Source organism: Eptatretus burgeri, chromosome 5 (genome assembly GCF_056783735.1).
Source record: "Eptatretus burgeri isolate ZD-2024b chromosome 5, Ebu_testis_v1, whole genome shotgun sequence".
In the NCBI taxonomy this organism is placed as follows: domain Eukaryota; kingdom Metazoa; phylum Chordata; class Myxini; order Myxiniformes; family Myxinidae; genus Eptatretus; species Eptatretus burgeri.
The window spans coordinates 114,252,309-114,280,262 of record NC_140965.1 but is presented as its reverse complement, the minus strand read 5'-3'; the positions used below and the strand labels follow the sequence as shown (position 1 = coordinate 114,280,262).

General features: G+C 44.3%; 1 protein-coding gene across 3 annotated transcripts in view; it reads left to right on the top strand.

Moving 5' to 3' along the window:
• The window catches only part of PNLDC1 (PARN like ribonuclease domain containing exonuclease 1), a 116,009-nt gene that overhangs the window by 80,547 nt on the left and 7,508 nt on the right, over positions 1 to 27,954 (top strand). For all 3 annotated transcript variants that reach the window (XM_085883402.1, XM_085883401.1, XM_085883403.1), the window contains 10 exons: positions 4,061 to 4,137; positions 12,207 to 12,335; positions 16,410 to 16,479; positions 19,673 to 19,758; positions 21,480 to 21,544; positions 21,875 to 21,936; positions 23,540 to 23,593; positions 23,863 to 23,905; positions 24,292 to 24,382; positions 25,779 to 25,939. In XM_085883402.1, coding sequence (XP_085739528.1) covers positions 4,061 to 4,137; positions 12,207 to 12,335; positions 16,410 to 16,479; positions 19,673 to 19,758; positions 21,480 to 21,544; positions 21,875 to 21,936; positions 23,540 to 23,593; positions 23,863 to 23,905; positions 24,292 to 24,382; positions 25,779 to 25,939 — 838 coding nt within the window. The remainder of the gene's footprint in view (positions 1 to 4,060; positions 4,138 to 12,206; positions 12,336 to 16,409; positions 16,480 to 19,672; positions 19,759 to 21,479; positions 21,545 to 21,874; positions 21,937 to 23,539; positions 23,594 to 23,862; positions 23,906 to 24,291; positions 24,383 to 25,778; positions 25,940 to 27,954) is intronic.

Sequence of the window (27,954 nt, the reverse complement as noted above, 5' to 3'; positions counted from 1 at the left end):
GGCGGGCCCTGGACCCGCCCATGAGGTGGCGCTCAGCTCAGATGTGCGCCCAGCACATTATTTGGTGTCGGTTGAAAATCCTCCCTAATTCTGATTTCCAAAAGTTGGCATCTCTGTAACTGTGCTCTGCAGAATTTTTTATACATAATTACAGACAAACAAACAAACAAACAAAAACAAAAAAAAACATACAAGCTGACTAACGTATCTTGCAAAAACTTCGTTTTGGCAAGATAATAAACGATCACTTCTCGTCAAGAATAAAATAAATTAAAAGTTCCGGAAAGAGTTTCAAAATCACTCCCGGTAATGTTAAGTACAAAATAAATACTTCCTGTCATGAAAAAAATCACTTTCGGAAGTATAAAATTAACTTTGGGGAAAAAAATAATTGAATAAATAAACACTTCCGGTCATGATCTCCCGGCATGCATGTTTCCCCATGACAAAAACCGGAAACAAAACAAAAACGGAAGCAAAATGGTCATAGCCAATGACACGGATTCACAATTGCCAGGGTATTGTGTTGTTTTTGTTGTTTTCTATTCTCTCATGTGCACGCGTTAAGTAATATTCACAAGATAGAAATAAAACCCAATCGCGTTTTTCACCGCACAGCGTTTAACAACAACCGGAAGCAAAAAATCATAGCTAACGACACGGATTCCAAATAACCAGGGCTATTGTGTTGTTGTTGTTTCCTATTCTCTCATGTGCACGCGTTAAGTATTAAGCTCACTTCGTTCGCTAATATTTTTCTTCAATCCAATAGGGCCACTGAACCACGTGACATCAATTATTCTTTATCACGCCAGTATCCCCAAGTCATGGGGAACATGTCTGTGAAGTTTACTCTCAATCTGTCCAGCCGTTCTGGAGAAGAAGATTTTTGAAGGTTTGAGGGTAAATCCAAGATGGTAAATCCAAGATGGAATGCGGAGTTGTACGAAATTGTTGATCATATGTGTTTTGAGCAGGATCTTTACACCGATTCTGAATGAAGTTAACCAATAACAGAAACAAACTATAATGACACTCTGTAGATTGCATATCTCCCTCCGCCAGGCTGAACAGTTTGTTTTGTATTCCACTGATAGGCCGAATCTGCATCTGGAACTTCAATAAAATCGAATTAGCATGTTTTTGTCACCTACCCAACTCCAACAAAGTTTTGTCATAATCTATCTACAACTTTTTGAAATATCATGCTATATAGTTTTTGGCCCCATCTTTCAACAGTGAAAAATCTTTTTTTTGTTTAATTTAAAAAAAACTTGTATCCAGATCCAAATCTTCACCGAAATTAAATAGATTTGTCATTGGCAAACATCCAACCTGTCTACAAAGTTTTGTCTGAATCCATCCATAAAATTTTTGAGATGTCGTGCTACATATCATTTTTGGCCCTATCTCTCAACAGTGAAGAATCATTTTTTTATTCTAGGATTCGGATCCAGATCTTCACCAAAATCTGATCAATTCGGCCTTGTCACACACCCAGCCTGCCCACTAAATTTTGTCTTAATCCGTCCATAACTTTTTGAGATATTGTGCTCACAGACAGACAAGGGTGAAACCATAACATCCGTCAACCTTCGGTGGCGGAGGTAAAGATGAAGCAAATTCCATTTCATCAGCTGGACTTTAGAAAGGTTAAGTTCATTAAAAAAAACAAAAAAACATTTCAACGGACAGGTAATAGCACTGCAATGACTGTTCTCTGTAAAGAGCCCTGGTTCAGACCAGCTTCCCAGAGTGTTATTTTTTGCTTCCCCCTCATACCACTACTCGTGCATCAGTTTATGTTTAACGGTCATCCAACTATGGTAGGATGAAGTCTACTTTGTAAAATATTGACTTCTCAACTGCAGTGTCCCCCTGCCATTGTGAGAGCCACACTGTATGGCTTTATATTGAGCTTTCTGTGCCCTTTTCGATGTGTTGCAATAAATTGAGTGTATTGTTACGAATTCGCGCCCGCCGGCGTGCGAACTGCCGCTTTCCACTAATAGTAGCAGCTCGCCCACCGGACGGACAATTCAGTCGTGACCTTCCGGAGCAATGTCGGAACCCGGTCACGGGTGGGTCTTCAACCCCACCACGGCCGAGCCAATTGTCGACCCGCGCAAGATAGGGTCACTCGCCGAATTCGATATACCTAAGTACCCGCGCGGGCAGCCAACCGGGCGGCCGTAGCTCGACGCAGGTCGGCTTGGGACACGAACCGCTTAAGCGGTCCGTTCCGTTCTGCAGTGATAACCGAGCGGGTATTATCGCCTGACCTCGCCGGATCAGATTCTATTTAACGGGTGTTTAAAACTCAGCTATTTATTCCGCGATGCAAGATGGCATTTCAATGTGGTGAAAGGAGGACGCGAAGAACGGGGTACATTTGAACCAAGCACATTATTTTTAATGAAACACGTATACAATGATGCAATGGAACAATCATGCACGTATACAGAAAAGCATACACGGGACGGGGACAAAGACACGAGTAAGGCAAACAAAAGCAAGGGAAAGCACTACTACCGAATATTATTATTATTTCACAGGCACTTAACAAGTTTACTTAGCAAGACACGGCGCCACCAACATTCACTCAAAATAAATGAAAAGACCACCCCCACAGACAGGGGAGTCAGACTGGGCCCGTGGGCCTTTATGGCGTGGGACTTGGCTGACCGAATGGGTCCCACGAGACCGACGCTGGTTACCTGCACCCTCATGGTGCGACGGTCGGCGAGCTCTCTCCGGCACTCTCCTCGTACGCGCCTCGACCCTGGACCACCGCACACAACCCTCACGACTTGGCACCCAGAGGGAAGGCACCCGGAGCTCAAACCACAACGAAGCAGCAGCAATCACCCAATGCCACGAAGAGACGAAGCTCTCCCGAAGAGACAATACGACTCGACGACCAACAACCAACGAACCTGGCGTCTCGTGCTCCCTTTTATTCCCCAGTTTCCAACGCCTGACTCCTCCCCGTTTTTGGCTCCCCCTCCCTTCTCGCTCCTGCGGGAAGCTTACAGAAAAGGGGCGTGCCCTCTCGTCCCCTCCCCGCACGCCACTCGTGGGTCGAGAGAAATCATTCTTGGCTCAGGTCCAAGGAAATCATTCCCCCAAAAAGAGGCCCCCACCCTTTCTCACCTTTGACCTCTGCTCGGATCACACCTCCCCAACACCAAGCGCGGAGAAAATAGGCGGGAAAAATCCGTGCACCATTGGAGGTTTCTCCTTGGTCTTTTTGCTCACGTTGCGCTGGCTTTCGCAGATGCTATTCGTTGGTGTATGGGATTGTGGTGTGGTTGCTTGTAGTTGTGGCGTGGCTGGTGGTTGGCGTTGTGGTTGCGAAGGTGGTTAGGTGATTGGGGTGGAGAAGGTGGTGAGGCGATGTTGGTGGTTGGGGGTAAAGTGGTGAGGATGGCGTGGTTTGTTGAGAGGCGCGTGTGGTTGTGGTGGAGGTTGCTGTGAAGCGGTTGTCGAGAGCGACGTTGGTGTTGGTGGTTCGGTTGTGGTTGATGGTTGAGGCGATCGTGGTTGTTGTGATGGTGGCATGGTTGGCGTTGTGGTTAAGGTGGTTGAGATGTGGTTGGTCCAAAATAACGATAGAAAAAGAAAAACACTACCTCAAAGGATCACAGCCCAGTTAACACGAAGAATACCCTCTAAACAACGGTGGGGAAACCTATCTGAACACTCTCTTACCGGCATAACTGATCTAAGGAACCTTTATGATGTTCTGCGAATTTCCACAGCCGTAACAGTATTATGGTTTTGCTTGGACGGTGTTATTTATTTAACCTTGATCCAGGCTTGTGGCTTCATAAATGATGTGCAAGATGAACACGTCTGTAGATGTCAAGTGTACTTTTACACAAAATACGTGTACATTGATGGATGTCAATTGCTTGAGTCCACTTGATTTATGACATTTCAACCTGGGTTCCGAGCATCATGAGCCATCGCTTCAGATGGGAATGCTGCTGCTCATAAGTGGATGTTGTGCTCAATGCTTCCATATGGTGTTTTTCTCTCTCCTGTTCTCTTCCACCAGCCTGGGACTCTTTTTTGCATTTTGCTTTAAGAGAGATGTTTCCCAACGTTTGGACAAAGGCAACACCTAATGGGCAGGTGAGATTTAAAGAACTGCTGAATCTTTTGAGCAGCAGAAGTTTGGAAGTATATCTCGGTTCATTTCTACATTTCTAATCGTCCCACTCCGCTCATGAATGAGAACCTACAGTGGCCTGCAAAAGTATTGTGGATTTGGTTAGCGGGGGGGGGAGGCAGTTCACGAGGGGGGTGTCTCGGACCTGCTTCCTTGACCTCCGTACCTGAAGCCATAAGCCATGGGTAACTCAACTGTGGATGTGGGTTGAGGCAATTAAATACAGCAGGGTCCTTTAACCCACAATAGTGTTATCTTACTCTGACTTGATTATTCCAACCAGGGACTCGTGCTCTTGACTCCACACCCTGTCTACTTATTACGCACGGCTGAGTGAAACTGTGGGTGGGAGTCAGCTCCCGGATGAAGTGAATTGATGGGGTAGAACTTCCCGTATATTTGTTATTACCTGCCATGTCTAATCAATGAAGGAAAACACAACCGGGCCAGTTCAAAACGGTTACCAAAGTTCAATGAAAGGCACATATTTACAGCACAGGTTATAAAGCACATATTTACAATCACAATTCACAAGTGCACATACAGACATTAGAAATGCATGAAAAGCTTTCCCCAAGCACAGAAGATCCCCTTACACACTCGTAATTGTCTTAGGACAGGAGCACCACACAGTCATACCAGAGATATATATTTAATATGTATATATACATATATATATATATATATATATATATATATATATATATATATATATATATATATATATATATATATATATATATATATGTGGAGGCTTGTTGTCTACCCCTGGCTCACCCCACGCAAACAGGCGGACATGCGTTGGTCCAAAGTGAAGGGTATGGAAGGGAGATGAGGAAGGAAAATGCAGCGCACATGTCAATGCATTGTCAGGAATGTTGTTTGTGTGTTGTGGAATTTTCTGATTTGTCCTATTAACCGACCTGGTGTAAATCCTGTTACTCAATTTGTAAGAAACAATTAATTCACTGTCCACAACGAAAAGTACATTTGATCGGAGAGCATTTATTTTGTGGTACCATGGAGTCCAAAGCACTGATATGTAAACATCCCAATGATTTGCACGAAGCTAAGTTTACATTTTCTGACATTTATATGCTTTCATGGGAGTGGAGAGGGCCGGGAGATTCAAAGGGAGAGAAGGAACATGGTGACTTTCAGCTGGCCTTGGTGAGAATCAGACAAAATACTAAAAAGCAGACAACCAAAAGGAGTACAGGATAAAACCGTAGGTTATAGGTCTTTCAAAGAAATGAATATAAGGAATTGTGTTTATAAAAGGCAGTGAGTACATGGGTCTGATAAGCATTAGGCAAAATAACTCAAACTGCAATATGTGTCCACTGGGTGAAAGAGAATGACATAATCATGGCAAAAGTTGCAGTGCCATCAACCAGGCCACCTTGTCTCATAGTAAGACATTCCCCCCATCAACACCCAGACAAAAGGGAAACACAATTGACAGCCAATTCGACTATAGCATAAATATCAAATTTATAAAGCACCAGCAACAATTATAATTGAGAGTCCATGAATATAATTATTTTTTTCTTCCACATGTGTTTCTGGAGCCGCCGAAGACCGCGTGCTGCGTTTGCCCTCAGAATCTATTTGGTCAGCCTAGTGTCAGAGCAACTCACTCAGATGGATCGGCAAGTTCGGCAGAGGGGAATGGCTTGGCAGACGAGGTTGCTGCAAAAGACGCATGTGAAAGCTCACATGGAGTTTGTGAAAAAGCATCTTCATGATACCGCAGGCATGTGGAGAAAAGTTTTGTTGTCAGACGAGACAAAAATTGAACTTTTTGGTCTAAATTCAAAGCGTTACGTCTGGTGCAAGCCGAACTCTGCACATCACCCAGTCAACACCATCCCTTTTATCAAGCATGGTAGTGGCAGCATCATGTTATGGGGCTACTTTTCATCAGCAGCGACTGGCAAGCTTGTCAGGATAAAAGGGACAATAGACGGTGCAAAGCACTGGAGAATCCTTGATGAAAACCTGTTTGTGTCAGCTATGGATCTGAAACTGGGTAGGAGATTCACATTTCATCAGGACAGTGATCTGAACCACAAAGCTAAAGCCACACGGGAGTGGCTGAATAAGAAGAAAATAAATGTTCTTGAGTGTCCCAGTCAAAGTCCTGACTTGAACCCAATTGAAAATTTATGGTGAGACTTGAAGATTGCAGTCCATCGACGATCCCCATCAAACTTGGCAGAACTGGAGCAATTTTCACGTGAACAATGGGCAAATATTTCACCACCTCACTGTTCAAAGTTGGTGGAGACCCAATAAGACTCATAGCAGTCATTGCTGTAAAATATACTTCCATCAAGTCCTGACTGAAATGAGAGCGAGAGATGAACCTTCAGAGTTTAGGCTTTATTCCATTTGATTGGAGCCGCTTCTGTGGGCACACCAGGGAATACAGGTTCAGCTCGGAGTACATAAGCAGTAACGTATACATGTGCAATTAATCACCGCAGAATAAATCCGCGTAAGCACGGAGTTCGATATAATCTCCATTCTCACCAGTCAATGAGCACCTTCAGTTAACGAGCATCAAGTGAACAGCCGATGTAAATGGCAATGCCCCGGGGACAACCACTCGTGCCGCAGAGACCTCCCCTTATACGCGAGACGCACAACATGTGATCCCGCGTCATGTCCCTCAATTCACCTCAATTCACCACATTCTCCTCACCTTTAAAATGTAACTAGGGGCCCATCTTACACACCATGATTGCTTTAGCACTATAGGAGTATACATTTCAAGCAACGCGGACTAATAGGTCTACAGAAGCATACATGCCAAGCAGTGATTATTTTGAGTTGTAGGAGCATGGAAATGAGCATCGATATATGATATAATGAGCATATGGGAGCATGAGCAGCGAGAATGCCGATAATCCCCTTTACAGATTGAGTCGTCGAGGGGGCCTTATTCGTCGACCTCTCCGGGAGTAAACGGCAGTTTCACTTGAGGGAGACTCCCGATCCTCTTGTTGAGCCTCGACTTGTGCCGGGGATGACTCCTCGATCGCTCTCGGGTGGAACGCGGCAGCCCCGTCGCCCGGCGGAGTTCCTGGGGGGGAAATGTCAGAAGGAGGAGTACCAGAAGGTGGTGTACCTGCGGGAGGAGTACCTGAGGGAGCCAGATGGCGAACCGACACAGTGGTCTCCCTGCCATCCGGGAGCCTGACATGAGCATACTCTGGATTAGTGTCAATGAGTTCGACCCCCTCCACCAGGGGTTCATACTTGCTTTGTCGTACCGGGCGTTTCATGAACACTGTACCGGGATGGGTCAGCCAGTTGGGCACCGTTTGACCGTCAACATAACGTCGCTGGTGAGTAAACATTCGTTCGTGAGGAGTTGCATTGGTGGACGTGCAGAGCAAAGAGCGTATGGAATTCAGAGCGTCGGGAAGAGTAACCTCCCACCGCTCGGGGCCCAGTCCTCTCGATTTCAGCGCCAGAGTTACGGCTTTCCAAATAACTCCATTATACCTTTCCACCTGCCCGTTTCCCTGTGGGTTGTAACCCGTCGTTCGACTAGTTGCTATGCCGAGCTCTAGTAGGAATTGTTTTAGCCCGGCCGGCATGAAACACGGCCCTCTGTCTGAATGTATGTACGAAGGTCTCCCAAACATAGCGAAGAGGTCAGAGAGACATCTCACGACAGTGCCCGAGGTCATATCCGAGCACGGAAATGCGAAAGGGAACCTTGAATATTCATCAACAACGGTGAATATGTATCTGTTGTCTGTCTCGGTCGGCAGGGGCCCTTTGAAGTCGATGTTTAGTCTCTCGAAGGGGGAAGTGGCCTTGATCAGTCTGCCAGATGCCGCGCCAAAGAATCTGGGTTTTAGTTCAGCACAAACAGGGCATGAAGCATTCATTTGTTTAATATCTTCAACAGAATAGGGAAGATTTTGTCTGCGCACGAAATGTGCCATCCTGGTTACCCCCGGGTGGCACAGAGACACATGGAGGTCTTGCAAAGCCTGACTGATTGTTGCCGAACTGTAGACCCGAGAGAAGGTATCTGCAGCAGGGTTTTCTTTCCCGGGCCGGTAAACAATGTCGTAACTGTAGCAAGCTAGGTCTATCCGCCATCTCATAATTTTTTCATTCTTAATTTTCCCGTTATTTTTCCCATCAAACATGAATGCCACGGATCGTTGGTCCGTAACGAGCGTGAAGTGGTTTCCCAGTAAATAATGTCTCCATTTCCGCAGCGCTTCAACGATGAGTGTCTGAGTATCGCTGTCTGAGATGAGTATCGCTGAGTGTCTCTGCTCGCTTCTAGAGAGAGTTCTCGAGAAGAACGCGACCGGCCGCCCAGACTGATTAAGTGTAGCAGCTATGGCATGATTTGAAGCGTCGGTTTCCACCACGAAGGGCACCGAGCTGTCGATCGATAAAACCACGGACTTACTGATATCATCCTTGAGGTTGTGGAAAGCTCTTACAACAGCGGCATCTGGTGGAAAGTTTTTGCAATGCACTAGGGGATGTATTTTCTCGGAGTATTGCGAAATCCATCTCGCATAGTAAGCGAACATCCCGATCACCCGGCGCATTGTCTGCAAGTCCTGAGGTGGTGGAAGCTCACGGAGCGGGCGCAATCGTTCAGGATCAGGCTTAATTGTGCCGTCGGCTATCGTGTAGCCGAGAAGGTCAATTGACCTTGCCGAGAATACGCATTTCTCGTAGTTGAGAGTCAGATTATATTTTCTAGCAATGCTCAAGAATCTGTCTAGATTCCTATCATGTTCCCTCTGATCCCTACCGCACACTGTGACATTATCCACGTAAACAAAAGTGTCTTTGAGGTTTTCATCTGAGATGATGTCGTCCATAACCCGTTGGAAGCAAGCTACCCCATTCGTGACACCGAAAGGTATTCTCCTGAATTGGTAGAGGCGCCTCCCTGCCTGGAATGCAGTGTAAGGTTTGTCTTCCTCTCGGATGGGAATTTGATGATAGGCGCTTCGCAAGTCGATGGTACTGAATACCTTATAATTGGCCACGCGTTCGACCATCTCATCTATGCGCGGCAGGGGTAGGCGTCGAGTTGGGTGAAGCGATTGACCGTTTGGGAATAATCGACAACCATTCGTTTCTTATGGTTCTGACTGCTGGTTACTAACACCTGTGCGCGCCATGGCGAGTCGCTCGGTTCTATAATTCCTTCTTCCAGTAATCGCTTGGTTTCTGAAGTGATGAAATTCATGTCAGCAGTGGTATATCGCCGCGATTTAATCGCTATCGGTTTGCAGACCGGCGACAAGTTAGCGAACAGCTGGGTGGACGTCACCTCCGCGGTGGTCAACGCATTTAAAATTAGACGAGGTTTGCTTCCTCCAAAGGGTATTTCGACGCTCGTGTGCTGCTTGAGGACATTATGACCCAGAATTACGTCTGCGCACAAATCACGAAGCACCAGTACCCTTACATCCCGATGCGTGTACCCTTTTACGTCCAATTCAACATTGCAGTACCCTCGTACGCGGGATTGTAGTGAGGTGGCGGCCATGCATACCGTATTGTCAGTCGGGTGGATTACCCATTTCCTGCCCTTCACTAGCGAGCTGTTGACGAAACTTTCAGAGCTACCGGTATCAATCAGTGCCTCAGCCATATGCCCGTTAATTCGTACGTTGATGATAGCCTTGGATAGATTCCCCGGGGAGGCTGCAGTTAATTTATTCTGCGAGTAGAGAGCCGCAGAAGTGGGTTTATTTCTCCTTAGAGTAGATTTACATACCCTGGCATAATGCCCTTTCTTGTCGCAATTCATGCATGTGGCATCTCTGGCGGGACATTTTTGACGAGGATGCCTTTTGTACCCACAAAAGAAGTATTTACCAACCGGAGCAGTTGCTGAGGAGTTTGACGTGGCCTGGATATCCGGCTCCTCGGGTGTTTCTCCATCCCCTATGTCTGGCTGTGTCTGTGCCAGTGGGGTTCCTTGAGTTCCCACCGTAGCAGCGTTCATTAGCAGCATCGGTGTCCCAAATGACTCAGATTGCTGCTGAGCCGTATCCATCGCTCGTGCCTGATCGACTACCTTGTCAAGAGTGGGTTGCGCTTTCTCTAGTAAGCGTTGCCGTATGTGGGCTGATCTGAGTCCTTGGATGAATGCCTCCCGTGTGGCTTCCTTTCGGTGTTCCTCGGCGCTTACGGCCCGGAAGCTGCCGTCTTTTCCCAGCTGATTCAGAGCTTGCAGGAACTGATCGATTGTCTCCCCGGCTGCTTGCTTGCGTGTGTTGAGAAGATGTCATATGTATACCTCGTTCTTGGGCTTCACGTAGAGCGCCTGCAGCACGTCAATCGCTGCTTCGTAAGTGTCGCACTCCGAGAAGAGCCTGTACACGCTGGGCGAGACATGATTCACGAGAGCGGCAAATTTGTCGGCTCCTTCCTCGATGATGGTCAGATAGTGTGAGAAGGAACAGAACCAATGCGACCATTTCATTTCTGCGTCAGTCGCGTTTGGGTCTGCGTCGAACCTCTCTGGTTTGTAGATCTTGTCCATCGTTGGTTGAGAGAGCCGAGAAAACCAAATGGAATAAATTGAAATGAGAGCGAGAGATGAACCTTCAGAGTTTAGGCTTTATTCCATTTGATTGGAGCCGCTTCTGTGGGCACACCGGGGAATACAGGTTCAGCTAGGAGTACATAAGCAGTAACGTATACATGTGCAATTAATCACCGCAGAATAAATCCGCGTAAGCACGGAGTTCGATATAATCTCCATTCTCACCAGTCAATGAGCACCTTCAGTTAACGAGCATCAAGTGAACAGCCGATGTAAATGGCAATGCCCCGGGGACAACCACTCGTGCCGCAGAGACCTCCCCTTATACGCGAGACGCACAACATGTGATCCCGCGTCATGTCCCTCAATTCACCTCAATTCACCACACTGACCTAAGGGGCTGAAAACTTTTACAACCGGTGAATTTTGATTTGTACACGTTTTTTTTACAGGTATTCATGACATGTAACCTCCTCGAACTACAACAGTGTTTAGTTTGATCTCTTCAGTTATGAATAAAAAAGTTCATTTGGAAAAAATGTTTCTTCATAATTCATCTAATTCTGGAATTATTGGTGGGCGTGAGTACTTTTGCAGGCCACTGTTTTTTGAAAAATGTGCTTTGCTGATTGGCTAACAAAAACATCAAAAATCTGGCGTGCTTATTGATAAAAATAAATTGCAGACAGGTCGGTGGTCTCTGTCTTCTCCCACTTTCTTTCTGGTCTTGCAACCTCTGCTCTTTCTGTGCTTGGTCTTCCCCACCTCCTCTCACCCCTCCAGGTTCCTGCAGGCAGGGTACACGTTGTCCACCAGTAACCCTCTTCTGGTGAAACTACCTAAATCCAGAATCACTGCTCACCTCCACTCATTCGTTACTCTCCCCCCCCCCTGTGGAACCATCTTCTACATTGTCTTCAATGTCATCCTTCCCTCTAGGTTTTCAAGAGAGCTCTTCAGCACCATCTCAGATCATCCCCAATCCAAAACCATGATCCTTTCTACTCCCATTAACCCTCTCCTCTTTCTGGGTTTCTAGATTCTCCTTCCACTTTTGTGATTGAGAGTTTGTGGCTGTATCTATCTTGTTCACCCCCGTGTGGCCTCCCCCTGCCCTTATTCTTCCCCACGTCCCTTATCCCTCCAAATCTCCCTCTGTTTTGTCCCTCAACCCTGCAGTTGGTGTGCCACATCCCAACTCACTCTGTTGCTCTTTTCATTCTGTAACTTCCTGATTCATTCTGTGTTCTGTGTTCTCACTCCTCCATGACTTCTGACAATGTGGACAAAAATATGAATATAATTTTTTAATTCTTTTTTTTTGATCATGTGCTTGCTGTTCATGCCCAAATGGTGTATCTCAAATAATTCATGAAGTCTTGAACCAGTAGCCATTGAAATATAACCTGCTATGAAGACATTGACTCTGAAGCAAATGTGCCGTGCACACTCATCGCATCTTTCCTTCATTGCCATTGGAAGGTGCTGGTGTGGAAAGTGACCGAAGAGCAAAGACGGGAGCTTATGAAAGATGGCAAGAACTTGAGGACCATTTGCCTTGAATTCCAGGGGTTTACTCGTGTGGCACGTTTGGTGTCTGCTTCTGGAAAGGCAGGATGTAACCCTTGTGTTTGTGTCTGTGCTTTTGCATGCATATTCTGCCTATTATATTACATACAGCATTCAAGAAATCGCAACTTCACGATACTCAAAATGCATACGCTTTCACTCTTTCTGGAGTTGATTGTACATAGTTTGTTCACCGTCTGAAGTCACCTGCGAGTTGTTCATATTTTGTTGCACATATTCATTCAGTGAAGACTAGGCATTTTTCCTGTCGTTTCGCTGATGCCTTTAATCAAAAGACAGTATATTGTATTTCTCAAACATTTTGCTCTATTCACTCTATAATTTGCCTGAGGTCATCTTCCATCTGTTTGGAAGTCAGCTCACATCACCTTCATGAACCATCCTCGCTACTCATATATGGTGTGAGGAAAAATCACTTCTGCTTTGCTGCGAAGCTCAGTGTTGGTTGCTTTGGTTTGAATCTCTGCTTGAAATGAGTGAAATGAAATGTTTTGAAATTTCAAATTATTCTCACTCAGGTTTCAACATCACCATAATGCATATTGTCAAGTTGTTTAAACTTTCTTTATGTAAGAATAAGATGATTTGCAATACTGGATACCACATAGTGGTGCTATACGACACATTTACAAAGAGAGAATTGAGCTACCCCCACCACCCTGAACCCCCTTCGTCAGATATGCTACCCAGACAGAAACCATACTTGGGGTACCCTTAGGCAACATGAAAAAGTTTGTTGGATTTGGTTCAGTAGTTTTTTTTTAAAGTTTTGAAGCGTATATATATATATATATATATATATATATATATATAGATATATAGATATATAGATATATATATAGATATATAGATATATAGATATATAGATATATAGATATATAGATATATAGATATATATATATATATATATATATATATATATATATATATATAGATATATAGATATATATATATATATATATATAGATATATAGATATATAGATATATAGATATATAGATATATATATATACAAATTCCATTTTGTGTATATATTACGGACTCAGGGTTCGAGGCTTGCAACGAGGGGAAGCACTCTGATCCCTCCCGAATGCATGGTCCTGAGGTAGCCGGACACAGATAACTCCATGCATCGGCGGGTTGCTCAGCAACCATGAATGCTGATTGGCACTGCCAATCCTGGCAGGGTAACACTACCTCGCATATGATACCTTTACCTGTGGACAGCCAAACCAGTTGGGGTCTCGTGCCCTCAGTGCACACCCAGATTACTGCTGAGCGATACAGTGAGTGTGCACTGGCTAACAAGGGCAAAGACGGTTCGTACGGGTCCTTAAAACCCATAAAAGTCCAACATTTCTGAGTTGTACAATTTAAGTACTTAAATGTCCTTAAATTTCAGGAAAATGTTCAAAAGTCAATAAAAACCAGATTTTCCTGTTATTTGGTGAAGGGTGTTTCATTTTCCTCGCGCTAGTATTCTAAACAAGGACAAATGTGTTCAAGAGCCGCGTCCTAAAGGTTTTGTCTTCACCAGAAGAAGAAGAAGAAGAAAAAACAACAACAACAACTTGCGATATTTCGTCACGTGCCTTGACGGAGCCAATAGCGAGAGCCGTCATGGACGATCGTCGTTCATGGATGTCATGGACGATCGTAAAGATACCTCTGCCAGGCGCGATGATTTTACTGATGTAACTGGGTGTAAAGACTTCCCAATGAAATTTTGTAAGCACAGGTGGGTTGAGAATGGTCCTGTCGGCAGCAGAGTTATTCTATTGTGGCCTCACCTGAAGTTATTTGTTGAGGCATGTGAAAGCAAGAAGAAGCCGAAACCAACCAGCAACTCCAACACAACTCTGCATGGTGCAATGAATGATAAGCTATCTGTCGCAAAACTGTCTTTTTTCAGGTCAGTAGCCAGTTCAGTTGAACCATTTTTAGCCTTGTACCAAACAGACAAGCCAATGGGTCCCTTTCTTGTTCATGATATTGAGAGACTTGTCAGAAATTTGTTAGAGAGGTGTGTTAAGCCAGTTGCATTACAAAATACTTCTACTGCATATGACTTGTTAAAGCTGGATCTTGAAAAGGAAAGGGTAGAAAACAAAAAGATTGAAGTTTGTTTCAAGGCTGAAAGTGAACTGAAGTCCCTCATGAGAACCAAGGCCATCAGTGAACGCCAGGTGTTTCAGTTCAAAGAAGAATGTAGGCTATTTGTGGTGAAATGTGTCAACAAAATATTTGAAAGGTCTCCTCTTAAGTATAGTTCAGCCAGAAATATGGCTTCTCTGGATCCCAGGTTGATGGTGACTGATCAAGAACACTAAAAGTCCAAATTCAAATGCCTGTTGGAAAATTTGGTGACTGAACAGAGTTGATGGTGATAATGTAGATATGTTGGTTGCGAGTTACAAAGAATTACTGCAGGATGTAGTAGGGTGTGAACTGAAGTCTAGGTTAAAGGACTTCAAGGTTGAAGATGACAGGGTAGATGTGTTACTCTATGAATGTGTGGGTGAAAACAAGAAGTTTGAGAAGTTGTGGGGGGTAGTTCGTAAAGTGTTGCTAGTTTCCCATGGTCAGGCGTCTGTTGAGAGGGGTTTTTTCCTCAACAGGCAGATAGAGAAGGACAACCTGGGTGAAGGCATGCTTGTGGCACTGAGGGAGATTATTGATTATTTTGTACTGGTAGGTGAAATGCTCAAAGTTGAAATCACAAAGGAACTGCTATCCTCAGCCTCCAGTTCTCGACATAAATACCATCAATATCTTGAAGAAGAGAAAAGAAAGAAAGGGCAAGAAGCCATCCAAAGAAAACGAAAAATGATTGAAGATGAAGTGGATGGTTTGAAAAAGAGAAAGGTGTTGGAAACTGACATAGAAGGTCTGACCACATTGTCAGAAAAATATGCAGATGAGGCTGAGGCATAAGGTGGCAAAACTAGCCACAGTCTTCTGGTAGAATCAAATGCTCTCAGACACTCTGCCAAGCAAAAACGGGGGGAACTCAAAGTTCCAGAAAGAGAGATTGAGGAGAAGGCTAAATCCTTGCCTGCTATGTCCTAATTGGATATTGCAATGACATGTAGCTAACAAAATGTACTGTTCTGTAGTGTAGAAGCAGTCAGGAGCTGCTGCAACTTTGCAGGTGGCAGCACCTCCAATAACATTTTAACATAACAACACATTAACATTGAGAGTGCTGCCATCTGGAAACTTGTGACTGCTCCTGGCTGATTCTACAGTAACTGTGAAGTGAATTTGCCAATTGGCTGTGTGGCGCGTTGTGCCTTGTCAACTGAATAAGCTCCTGCTGTGTTCTTTATGTTCATTATTAAAATAGATTTTTTGTAAACTTACTATCTTTGTTAATTTCTAGGTGACACCTCAATTTACCCCTGGAATTTCTAGGATGTGGTCCTTAAAAAGGGGTTATTTTAGCCCTTAAAAGTCCTTAAAAAGTCCTTTAAAAAGACATCTCAAAATAAGTGGGAACCCTGGCAAATTAGTGGGACAGAACTTCCCGGCTAAACTAACATTCGGACCACGCTGGACCAATGAAGGAAAAGACGAAGGAAAAATAAAAAGGAAAAGAACCCGGACAGATAGATTTCAGCAGTTACTTCCCCAGGCTCAAACGCAGCAACATGTACAAGCTTCAGGGGTCCGTCAGCGGGGAAGCACAGTCCACACAGCATCAGGATATGGCACAAACATAATGAAACAGGAGACCAAGAAGGAATCTGAAGAAGTAAAGAGCAAAGATGGGAGTATGTTGGGTGCCATTGCCTTGGGGGGGGGGTCGTGGGGGGGTGCCGGCTTTGCAGAGCTCCAACAATATATAAGATTCCTAAGTTTGAATCTGTGATCTACAGCTACATCATGCCATGGTCCCTTCAAATGTTGTGCTTCATTAAAAAAAAAATACACCACTTCATTTCTTGTTCTTGTTCTTGTTCTTGTTTATCACCAGTTCAAATACCACTGATATTTCTTGTCTGAAGAATCCTTTGTGTGGTATTTGAATGATGTGTTTAAAGTTCAATTTTGCTTGTGCATTTAATTAATACCATTCTTTTGTTGTTCATAACAGCCGGTGGTTGGCCACAATTGTTTGCTGGATTTGATGCATTTTTTTGACAAGTTCTTCCGACCACTTCCTGGTAAGCTCTCTTACAGCAGCGGGTTTTGTTTTATCCTGGTTCGACAAGCACTCGATGTATAGAGCAGAACAGAATAGTTATATATGCTGTAAATCTTCTTCTTTCGGCTGCTCCCGTTAGGGGTCGCCACAGCGGATCATCCTTATGATCCGCATAGTGATTTGGCACATGTTTTACGCCGGATGCCCTTCCTGACGCAACCCTGGTCGCCTCTTACGACACAGGGATATGGTACACCTATTTTAACCGGGGTATACACCGGCCCAGTACACTGGTACTCACTTCACCGACCTCGGAAGGATGACAGGCTGAGTAAACCCCCAGTTATATATGCTGTAAATGAAGAATAAAAATTCCCATTACAGTATATTTTGACCAAAACCCATCTCGTCATTGCAAGCAGATAAATAAACTGATTAAATGAAGAATGAATGAGCAGTACGAGCTCTTTATTTAAGTGCAGTCCAAGCTCCACCCCTCTCCCGATTGAAGCAGTGAGACCCCACCGGCCAACTTTTGTTTGCAGATGTTTCCATTTAGGACAGTTTTGTGATTTTTATTTTTCCTGGAATCTGGGCTTCAAGTTGTGTCGGAATGTCACATTTCAACTTTGTAGCTCACCTAGAAAGTACGAAACATTTATGTGAGTGAGTTCGGAGAAATATAAAGATTGTTGCGGTGCTGGAAACCACATCCCTCCAAAACTAATAGTAGCCAACTTACAGTGAGTGGTCCCCAGTCAGTTATCATAATATAATGGGCGTAAGCCTGGAACCTCGAACACACTTTTCTCCAAACATATTCTGTTCATACTTCCAAAATCTTCTCATGATGTGTTCTATGTATTTTATGCAGGTGATAGCAGATTCAAAAATCGAATATAGACAGAATTTTCAAAGAGGGAATCGATGACGTCACAATCAGCAGCGTTTGGCGGAAAACCGACGGCCGGGTCCCAGGCGACGTGCTTTACTTAACTAAGTCCATGAGTTCAGAACATTTGTTCAACTCAGCATTTATGACTTTTATCCTGCCATGTTGTTAATCTGTTGGTGGAGGTAATATAGAAACGATGAATATGTCAAATCGTTCGTGTTACTCATCCGGCACTATGTGTCAAGGCCAACAATCTAAAGCAACCGGTGTCAAACGCTACCATGGGCACCCAGACACGCCACCAATATGAACTGAGCTGTTGAATGCGGTGCAAAACATCCAAAGAAACTACCGTAACCGAGTATTGTGATCTGTCCTGCCCCTCATACCTGTCGTAGACGGGTATCTGCTAGTTTCATTAATGTGCATTCAGATAGTCCCTTCCTTCTTGTCGAGTGGGTCGAATGGACAGTGCGTTGTGTAAATATCATAGCTAGGTCTGATTAAACTTCGGAACCTCATTCTTATTCTTTTTTCTCTGTTCCTGAGGTAAATCCAAGCAAGGGGTCCTCACGAGGCCGGCAGGCACTCCACTCGGACACCCATCTGTAAAAACCACAGCCGCGCCCTTTGTGTAAGAATGCGTCCTCACAGAAGACCAAGGGCAGCAGTAGAAGCCAACAATAAACGCCAGCGTTGTACGGAGCACGTGCCCCACAACGACGATCCCCCACCCACTGTTCAGGCGATCAGAGGCATTACCAATACACCAAATGCTAACAACATACAGCAAGGCGATTCATATCACGGGATTCGGTGCACAGCGATTCCGCAGCTTGGAACCATCTTGCCAGAAGTGGAGCAGAGCCGCTTCGGGCCATCACGGCAGTGCCGCGTAGTGGCCGGGGCCCAACTGGAGCGCCCGATTTGGGTGACGATAAATGGGGTCTATAAAAGAAAGGGTCGCGGATCCGCTTGTGTGTTGTTCCTGCCCATCGTTCCTGTCTTCATTCCTGTCGGCTCGTTCTGTCCGGCTTAAGATGGACAGTCCGCCCATTCCCCTGCTGGCTCCGCCCTTCTTTACCACCTCGGTGCCCTTCTCCACCCATTGGCTTCTGACTCCACCCAAATCCCTCCCTTCATGCCCGACGGTCGGGTCTCATTTTCTGGGTCGATGCAAGCTGCACAAAGTGCCATGAAGCAAGAGACGACGCGCCAGCTGTCAGGGAGATATCGCCCAGCGGAGCATCCCCCAAAAACGTACTGGTGGCGCGGTCAGGCAATCGTGCAAGGTATTGAGAGACCATTAGCCTCATTTCCTCTCCTTTTTCTCTTCATTAACTCCTCTTCTGTGTGTGTGTGTGTGTGTGTGTGTGTGTGTGTGTGTGTGTGTGTGTGTGTGTGTGTGTGTGTGTGTGTGTGTGTGTGTGTGTGTCCGTCTTGGCACCTGTCCTCGCTCGAGTTAAGATTGCCCAATAATTATATCGGGATAATTCTGCTCTGTGTCTGCTTTTGTAAGTTGCTTGTATATTGCCGCACATCTCACATTTCTTCTTATCTCTGCTTACACACCACAATAAAATCTATTCACTGTGCCACATACCTTTCCTCACCTGTCTGTAATAAACCCCTTTGTAGAAATGTTCCCAGCTCGTTTTTGTCTGTTCTTTCATTGATCCAGCATGGTCTGTATCCGAGCTTAGCCGGGACTTTATTCCCAACGATCTGTTCCTTTTTGCCAGTATGTCCTTGGCAGTGTCGCTCAGCTGCATCTGATCCGGTAAAGTGATCCTGTTCGGACAAGGCATGTCCCCCCCCCCCCGGTAATTAGATCACGTGGTTATTTTTAGGTAACCGGATTAACTAGACGGAGGATCCTAAGTCACGTGGATGAGTTATTGGCGTTCACGGTCAGTTAGCGACCCGCCGTGTCACGGAATTTTCCGTGTGCGAAGGCCTGCAATTCCGGGGAGTCTGGTCGGATCCCGAGATAGCTTCCCCCCTGTTGGTCTTCTCACCCGACTCCCAGGCCGCAACAATTTATACAGTTACTGTTACTTATGAATCCCCAGTTGTAATTACATTTTTATTTCCTCATTATATAATTTGAACAATGACATTTTGTATCATTGAGGAGAATTGCTTCATGAGTAAGGAAACTATTTACCGCCATTTACTTACACCCTTCCCGAATCACCTGTCTGGGAGAAACCCTCACATGTCTCTCCAGGATTGGGGGCTTGAAGAGTATTCACTACGTTCAAGCATGTCAGCCTGTTCTCTTCACAAGGATCATTCCTTAAGTTTGTCTTTGCAGAAAAATACGAGGATTTCAAGGAGCAACTGAATGACCTGCTGCCTTGCATCTACGATACGAAACATATTGCCCTTTCCATGAAAAAGGTCCATTGTGCACCATGTCCACATGTATCCAATTTGTGTCTATTTCACCTGAATTGTTTTTTTAAAAATTATTTTCTCTGACTGTTCGTAACATAGTGTCACTGCTGTGAACGTCAGCTTTTTATTCTGAAACTGGGAAACATTTAATGCTTCATTAATATGCTTGCACATCCATCTTGCTCTCACATAGAGCATTTACTTTAGTGTTGTTTTGGGTGGAAACAAGAAGGTGCCGCTACATAAGAATGAGCTTATTGTCGGACTGAGACTGAACAGACACGGAGTTCATTGAACTTTTTACAATTCTTATCGACGCTCGAAAACTGGATCAAAATATGAGAGTGGGGCTAAAGTCATTTCCAATCCACCTTCAAGGAAGGTGGGGTCTAGAGGACTGTGGCGTGGGGCTTTAAGTTGCACAATACCAATATAACTTCAATAGATGTGTATAACATAACAATGAAAGACTAGAAGGGCACTCAGTAGAGCGCATACCTCCGCCACGTAATGCCTGATCCACAAGAACATATCTGGCCCAATACATTTTTGAAATATCATGCGATATATCGTTTTTGGCCCTACTTCTCAATGGTGAAGAATCACTTTGAAAATTAAATAATTCTCGTATCCAGATTCGGATCTTCACAAAAATCGAATCAATTCATCATTGTGACATACCCAATGTGTCCACCAGGTTTCATCTGAATCTGTCCACAACTTTTTGAGATATCCTGCACACCAATAAACAAACAGAAAGGGGTGAAAACATAACCTCCTTCACCTTTGGTGGTGGAAATAATAACATGGCAGAAGTGTTTCATATTTGACAATGAATGACATTAATGAGTGACTCACTGCATGTTGTGTAATCAGCCTTCTGAGCAGAGAAAAACCTTCATTCATTGTCTTCTATGAGAAGTGGCAGGATAGTATAACCACGAGCAGAGTACCCGCCCTCCATGCGTTCTTCTGACACATACCTTAATTTGGGCGGTGTATAGGCAACTGATAACTCTGCCTACGCAAAAAATATAAAACACGGGTTACGTGCATGAAGCAAAAACATACCTACTGCTTTTAATTCAAACACTTCACAACACTGGAAAACTTGGGGACAGGAATACTGTATTGTAAATGGTGGAGACTTGTAATACCCTCCCCCACCTGGAGGCGGTGCTACACGATACACATTTACATAGAGAATTTGCATCCACCCCCCCACCCCTCATCCGCTGCCCCCCCCACCCAAGACCACCGGCAAAGATAAAAACACCGCTATACATTAATTGGGGTTATGCTGATCCTCTGTAGCAAGTCTGGATGTAATTGGGCCAGAACTGCAGCTGAGGAGTAGCCCGACAAACAAACACACAACACTGGACCGTAAATTATAGTGAGGATTGTCTGGAAGAACACATTATATCCAACTTTTTTCATATGGATTTTTTTTATTTTTTACATGATGACGAACACATAGTCAGATATCCTTTAAACACCTCCTCCCTCCACCTCTGCCATCTCATAATGTAAGCATTCCTTGAAACTGTATCGCTTTCACTCTTGTTCCACTCGTTACTCTCACACCGATAAAACTCGCATTGAATGTGGCTCAAATGTCTTCAACGTCAACCTGCAATGTTGTTCTCATGGACTTGCGCTTTAAAGTGTGATTTAACCACCATGAGTTCTGTCTGAGGTAAATGAGATTATTATGATCGCAGGACCTCCGATGCTACAATGGAGATGCAGCGGCATCCCTGTCAGGATTGCATGCAGCAATTCAGAGGTGAGAGGGTTCACCTGGCAGTTTACCTCCTTGCCTGCATGAACTGTTAACTTTAACTCGTCTTATCTGTATTTACTCTGGAACCACCGACTTTACAGCTCTTAAACGAGCCAACAGTAGGATAACAAGTTAGTTTTGAGAATGTGCATTGATACTGGATCATTGACAACATCAGGGAGAAGTCCTAACTGCAAATTGACAGAAAAAAAATCACTTTCTTTGTTTGCCTTTGTTCTTCGATTATTGAATGTAGCACAGTCTTTACATGTACACATTTCTCGGATTTGTTTGTATAACTGCCTAATGGCCACTGTGACCGACTCTTTTCAGGAAGTTTAAAGGGAAGCTCCTGTGTCCGAAAATCAGACACGCGCCCGGGCATTCCCGATACGGTATTTGTGTGGGATCTTATGGAGAAATGCTTTGAGATTTGTCCTGGCACACATTTTTGTTTAGATCGTTGAGGTTTTTTGGGCAGACTTGGAGTGATATTGTGTAATCATGTTCATGGTCAAGGTAATTAGTTATTTTATTTTTAGTAATCAAGAGTGGTGCACATAATTATTTGGAGTTTTGACTCACCTTTCCTGATAAAGTGTGCTTGCAAAAATCTTGGAACAACGACAGCAGAACAAGTTCGAAGTTTCCCAAATTTGATTCCTGAACCTTTTAAAAAAAATTTTAAAATGAAATTTCTGGAAATGAAGTCGAGTGGTATATTTGATATTGTCATGTCCACATCGATTAAAACCGACCCCGGACGGATGGACTGAACTGGCTTTTACTCCCTTGGACTGCGTTTGAACAATGGCGGCTTTATGCGCGCGGAAATCACAAGAAGCACATGAGGCTCTTAACTCTTTTAAAACCAACGGGTTTATTTCCTGAACAAATAATGGGATGGTGATCACGACGGTGGAGACGACGACGGGTTGAGGTGGTTGAGAAAGGGGAAACACGGAATCGATAATAAATGGTTATGTACAATGACAATAAAACCTACGGCGCAACACACCAGACTTGTTCACAGACGGGGAAAGGGAACGAGAACCGGGTGGTCCTTAGTTATACTCGTTGACGAGGAGGGAGCAGGCCCACATGCTGGAGAGACGAAGAGACACGGGCAGTGTGACGAAGACGCATGAGCAGGAACAAGGGATGACAAAGCAGGCACAGGGCAAAGGCAGGAACACTAGAAGGCAGGCAAGCACCACAGACAGAGCAACCATTTCTGCTCAACCACACTGTCTCCTCTCCTTTGTGGTGCAATCCCAATTCTCCTTTGTGGCACAATCCAAATTTTCCTCAGGGACAACTCCAACTCTCCTGGCTCTTGTGAGGGGTCCCAACACTCCGCCCTTTATGGAAAGACGAACTCTGCCCTTCGGAGGTGTTCATAAGTCTGTCCCTCAGGAGACAATCCGACGATCCAAGGTTCCGCGCCTTGGAAGGCGACAAAAAGCTCCAACCTTGCTCTCTGGGCAGTGCTGCCCCTTTTAAAAGCCCTTCCTCTCTTTTTGCTTCGGCCTCACCTCGGCACCTCATCCGGTGGGACATGCAAGAGGTTATATGTATGATTCCTTTCCTTAAACCCCAACGATTTATTACAATGCACCACCCTCTGTGTGGTGCACATTTAAACAGACAATTCTTAAGCTAAGTTTCCATACTTAATCACATGAAGATGGGTAACTACTCGTACACACACCATACTATACACATTTCTATTTGGTCTCACATATCAACCTCCAACCCCTACAAACGTACCAATATTTTTTTGATGCAGGGGAAGAACATTTGATTGTCCTGGATGATTGACACTCACCATCTCATATTGTAGTGCTCATGTGGATTTTTGTTTGCCTGTTCCCCTTCACCCTTGTGTCATTTTGTTCACCACCAACCTCTGTGTCTTTTCTAATTCCTGAGTCTCAATATCTGTAGAAAGAGAAGAACCCAAAAAAATGTTGGTTTGACCATGAAATTCATTTGCAGTGAATGGAGGCCAAATTCACGAGGCTGGCTACGATGCCTTTTTGTGTGGCTCAGGTGAGGAAAATGAAGTTGACCCAATGAATTGTCTTTTCCTGTTGTGTTTCCATCTGCCATTAATTATATTAATTGTCTTCTAAGGATGTTGGAGTTTGCTCGTTTGAAACCACTAAGTGGAGAACTATAGTGCCTAATTTTACATAATTTGAACTTTCAGCCACGACGGCACAACTGTAGTAATGGATAATTTAAACATGTAATTTGATTTATAATTGTGCCGTCTTTCTTGAAGTCGCCCATCGCTTATTATCCTCTATCTCTGATAGTGTTTCTGTTCCTTGCGCATCAACTCGTCTCAAACGACTTGTGGTAAGTGAAGCTTTCGGCCGGTTTGTCGTTATCCTGACGACATTGTTTCCTATGTTTGAAGTGTAGTAAGATGTGCTGTACTACTCTTGAATTCAGTGTGTTGGTACACAGTAACAGGTGATGGTGCACTCAACATCTGCACGTAGGCTGTTTCCCGTTCTGGGTTGTTTAATTAATGTTACCTGGTACTTTGGATGTCGAGATGCACAGTCATTGACCTCTACTTTAAATGGCTAGAAGTGCGCAGTATTGAGTTGAAGGCTGAATAGCCTTGGTATACAATCGGGTACAGACGAGAAACGTGGTTTGTACAAATGTACAGCTCCAGATGAACGAGGTACGCACTAGGCTTTTGTACACATGGAAAGCGTATGTGTGTCTTACAGCTGCAGGTTGGTTCATACGCTGACGGTTCAAGACATGCTACGTTGCCTTAGCCCTTTCACAAACTGTATCAAGATACCCTGCAGCTACTTGGTAAAACAGTAAGCCAGCACGAGAACAGTCATTTGATAGATATTCTGGTTTTTCATATCTTTTGTTATTGATAAATTATATTGCTGTGTTTACAATGTGTGTTGATAATTGGAGCATCTACGGTTCATCTGAATGGGCAATGCATCTCGGATGCTCACCGTTCAGCTGTCTTCTTGGAAACTTGTGAAATAGACAATGAAAAACTTGTGACATGGTGCCAGTAGTGTCTGCTGAATCTTTGAGCATGACATTCTTCAGATTATGGATTTCATGCACATTAAAGATCCCATGGGATATTTTCGAAGGAGTATGCCTCGCCAAATTCCCTTTTTTGCGGTCAGCTTTATAATTAGCACCGCACCTGCAGAAGGTGGGAGCACTGAGGTATGTGTATGCCACAGGCATGATGGTCCAAATAGCCTCTTTATGTCTTAACTTTTTAGTATTTCATATTAATTTTGTCTACGATGGCAGGTTCAGCGTCTAACTCCAACAAAATTCAATTGCACGTCCACACTAACTGATGAGCATCAATAATACCAGGAGAAAGAAGGTGGTGTCCAGGACAAATTCAGAAATAACCTTTTCACCCAATTACCTCCATTTTTGTGCCTTCGCTGTCATTGTTGTTAAAGTTCGGACTTTTATTGTCGGTGGGAATGTTCGATAAATCCAATATCCAGAATGTTTTTCACAATATTACCATTCCTATGAATTGTATCATGTGACCCTTTTAATTACCTCCACCGAAGGTGAAGGAGGTTATGTTTTCACCACTCTCTGTCTGTTTGTTTGTCTGTTTGTGTGCAGGATATCTCAAAAAAGTTGTGGACAGATCCGGATGAAATTCTGTGGGCAGGTTGGGTGTGTGACAAGGACAAACTGATTAGATTTTGGTGAAGATCCACATCCGGATCCAACTCCGAGAATTTTTTAAAGTTATTCTTCACCATTGAGAGATGGGGCCAAAAATGATATATAGCACGATATCTCAAAAAGTTGCGGACGGATTCGGATGAAACTTGGTGGACACTTTGGGTGTGTGACCACGACAAATTGATTCAATTTTGGGTAAGATCCGAATCCGGATCCTGATACGAGAATTATTTAATTTTAAGTGATTCTTCACCATTGAGAGATCGGGCCAAAAACGATATATGGCATGATATTTCAAAAATGTATTGGGCTCGATATGTTATTGTGGATCAGGCATTCCGTGGCGGGGGCATGCGCTCTACTGAGTGCCCTTCTAGTTCATTTTTGTTTCCCATCACTGCTCCTAATACAGTGGGAGGAGAATAGGGTGATGCAACAAGCTTTCATTCCCAACCAACAACCTATCGTTTGATCCTCCTGTCTTCATCCATTCCCTCCTTTCTCATTTTTCCAACCCCAGTGCCTCTCTGGCGAAGACCCTCCTCAGGCCAAACCTTCACAGGTTATTGTGATTGGCCAGCCGCCTCCTAGTTTTTTCCAATTGCTTTGCAAGATCGGCCCCCATATGGTGCAGCCACAAGGACAACACCGTTTCATCGTCACCGTTCACAGCAAACACAGGTACATCGAGACGTTTGAGATTGAATCACGCTTTGTCCAGTAATCCGACAGCAGTCACTCGCACTGTATTTACAAAGACGTGAATATGCAGAACTGGAACATATCCACACTGTCGACCATCACGTTATTTATATACAAGCAATGTAGTCACCCCAAGGGTGATCTTGTTCCAAGCATGCAACGCATTGTTCTGATGCATACCTTCATTTGGGTGATGTATTGGTAACTGACAGCTATGTATAGGCAAAAAAAAACAACCCGGGTTATGTGCAATTCAAAACAACTCACTGCACTGGAAAAAGTGGGGATAGGAATACTGTGTTGTAAATGGTGGAGACTTGTAGTGCGACAGGATACAATTTACATGGAGAATTTGCGTCCCCCACATCACCCCCCCCCCCAAGACCACCGGAAAAGAAAAAAAACACCCATACATATTAATTTGGGTCTTGCTTGATCCTATGTCGCAATTATGGATGTAATCAGCCCAGAACCCCAGGAGGAGTAGCGTGACAAACACCAGTCCATGAATTATAGGAAGGATACTACACAGGCAGTCCCCGGTTTCTGAACACCCGGATTCCGAACATTCGTTTATCAGTCCGCCCTTGCGAAGCGAAAAGCGAGATTAAGCAATCGGTCCCGTATGTGCGCACGACGTACGTGGAACGTATGTATGTACGTGTCTGCATTTTGTTATTCCCTTTTCTCTGCAACCGCTTGTCGGTTTGATAAAAAATATTCGGGGCGACTACGCATGTAGAATGTTTGAATAATGATTATGACATCATAGGTCATTTGGTGTGGCAGCCATGTTGGAAAAAAGTAAAAACTTTTGACCTCTGTATCTCCAAAATTGCTCCATGGAAAAAAAATTGAAACTTGACACCTGTCATGTACTCTCCACTCCATTTTCCCTAAAACCTTTAAAAGTATGATTTTGGTTTTATGATGTCATAGGTGCCTTTATGAGGACATCATAATCACCCACGTATGTGGAACACTGCATCCAATCAGTATGAAACTTTTTGAGGATCATCTCGGGATAAATTCGTCAATAGAAATTTTTTTTGACTTAATCTGTCATGTGGTTCGATGGCCATATTTAAAAAACAAAAACAAAAAAAAACCCTTCAAAAATCTTCTCTGAAACAGCTGAACAGATCGAGGAGAAACTTTACAGGTATGACTGCCTATCCATGAGGAACAAAAAGTTCCCCAACTATGACGTCATAAGTCACGGTTTGGCAGCCATATTGGATAACCCTAAAACCTCTAAAAGTCTTCTCCAGAATGGCTGGACAGATTGAGGGGAAACTTCACACACATGTTCCCCAAGTTTTGGGGATGCCATGGTTTTCATGAATAATTGATGTTACATGGTTTGGCAACCATATTGGATTGAAGGAAAACATTGTTGCGGACCCGGGGTCGGGGGTGAAGACCACAAGGGGTGAACTACCTCGGGTTCCCACCAGACTCTCCGGAATCACAGGCCGTCGCACACGAATAACTTCATGATGCAGTGAGTCGCTAATTGACTGCGAATGCCAATAACTCGACCACGTGACTTAGGGTGCTCCGTCTAATAAATACCGTTTACCTAAAGGTCAGTCATGTGATGTAATTAGCGGGGAAAACGCACTCGGCACGCACTTGCTCAAACTGGATCACCTTACCAGATCAGCTGCAGCCGAGCGGAAATGCCAAGCACATATGGGCTCGGAAACAGATCATTGGGGAATAACGTCCCGGCTAAACTCGGGTGCGAGCCATGCTGGACCAATAGAAGAAAACACGAAAACGAGCTCGAAACATTTATATACAATGTATTTATTTACAAACAAGCGAGGAAAAATATGTGGCACAGTGAATGGGCATTTATTTTATGTACAGCAGGGGATAGCAAGGAATTTGTGGTGGTGTGGAAAAAGGCAACTTACAAAAGAGGATACTGAGCAGGATTATCCCAGCTATCTTCTGCAATCTTACTTACTCGAGGACAGGTGCTTACT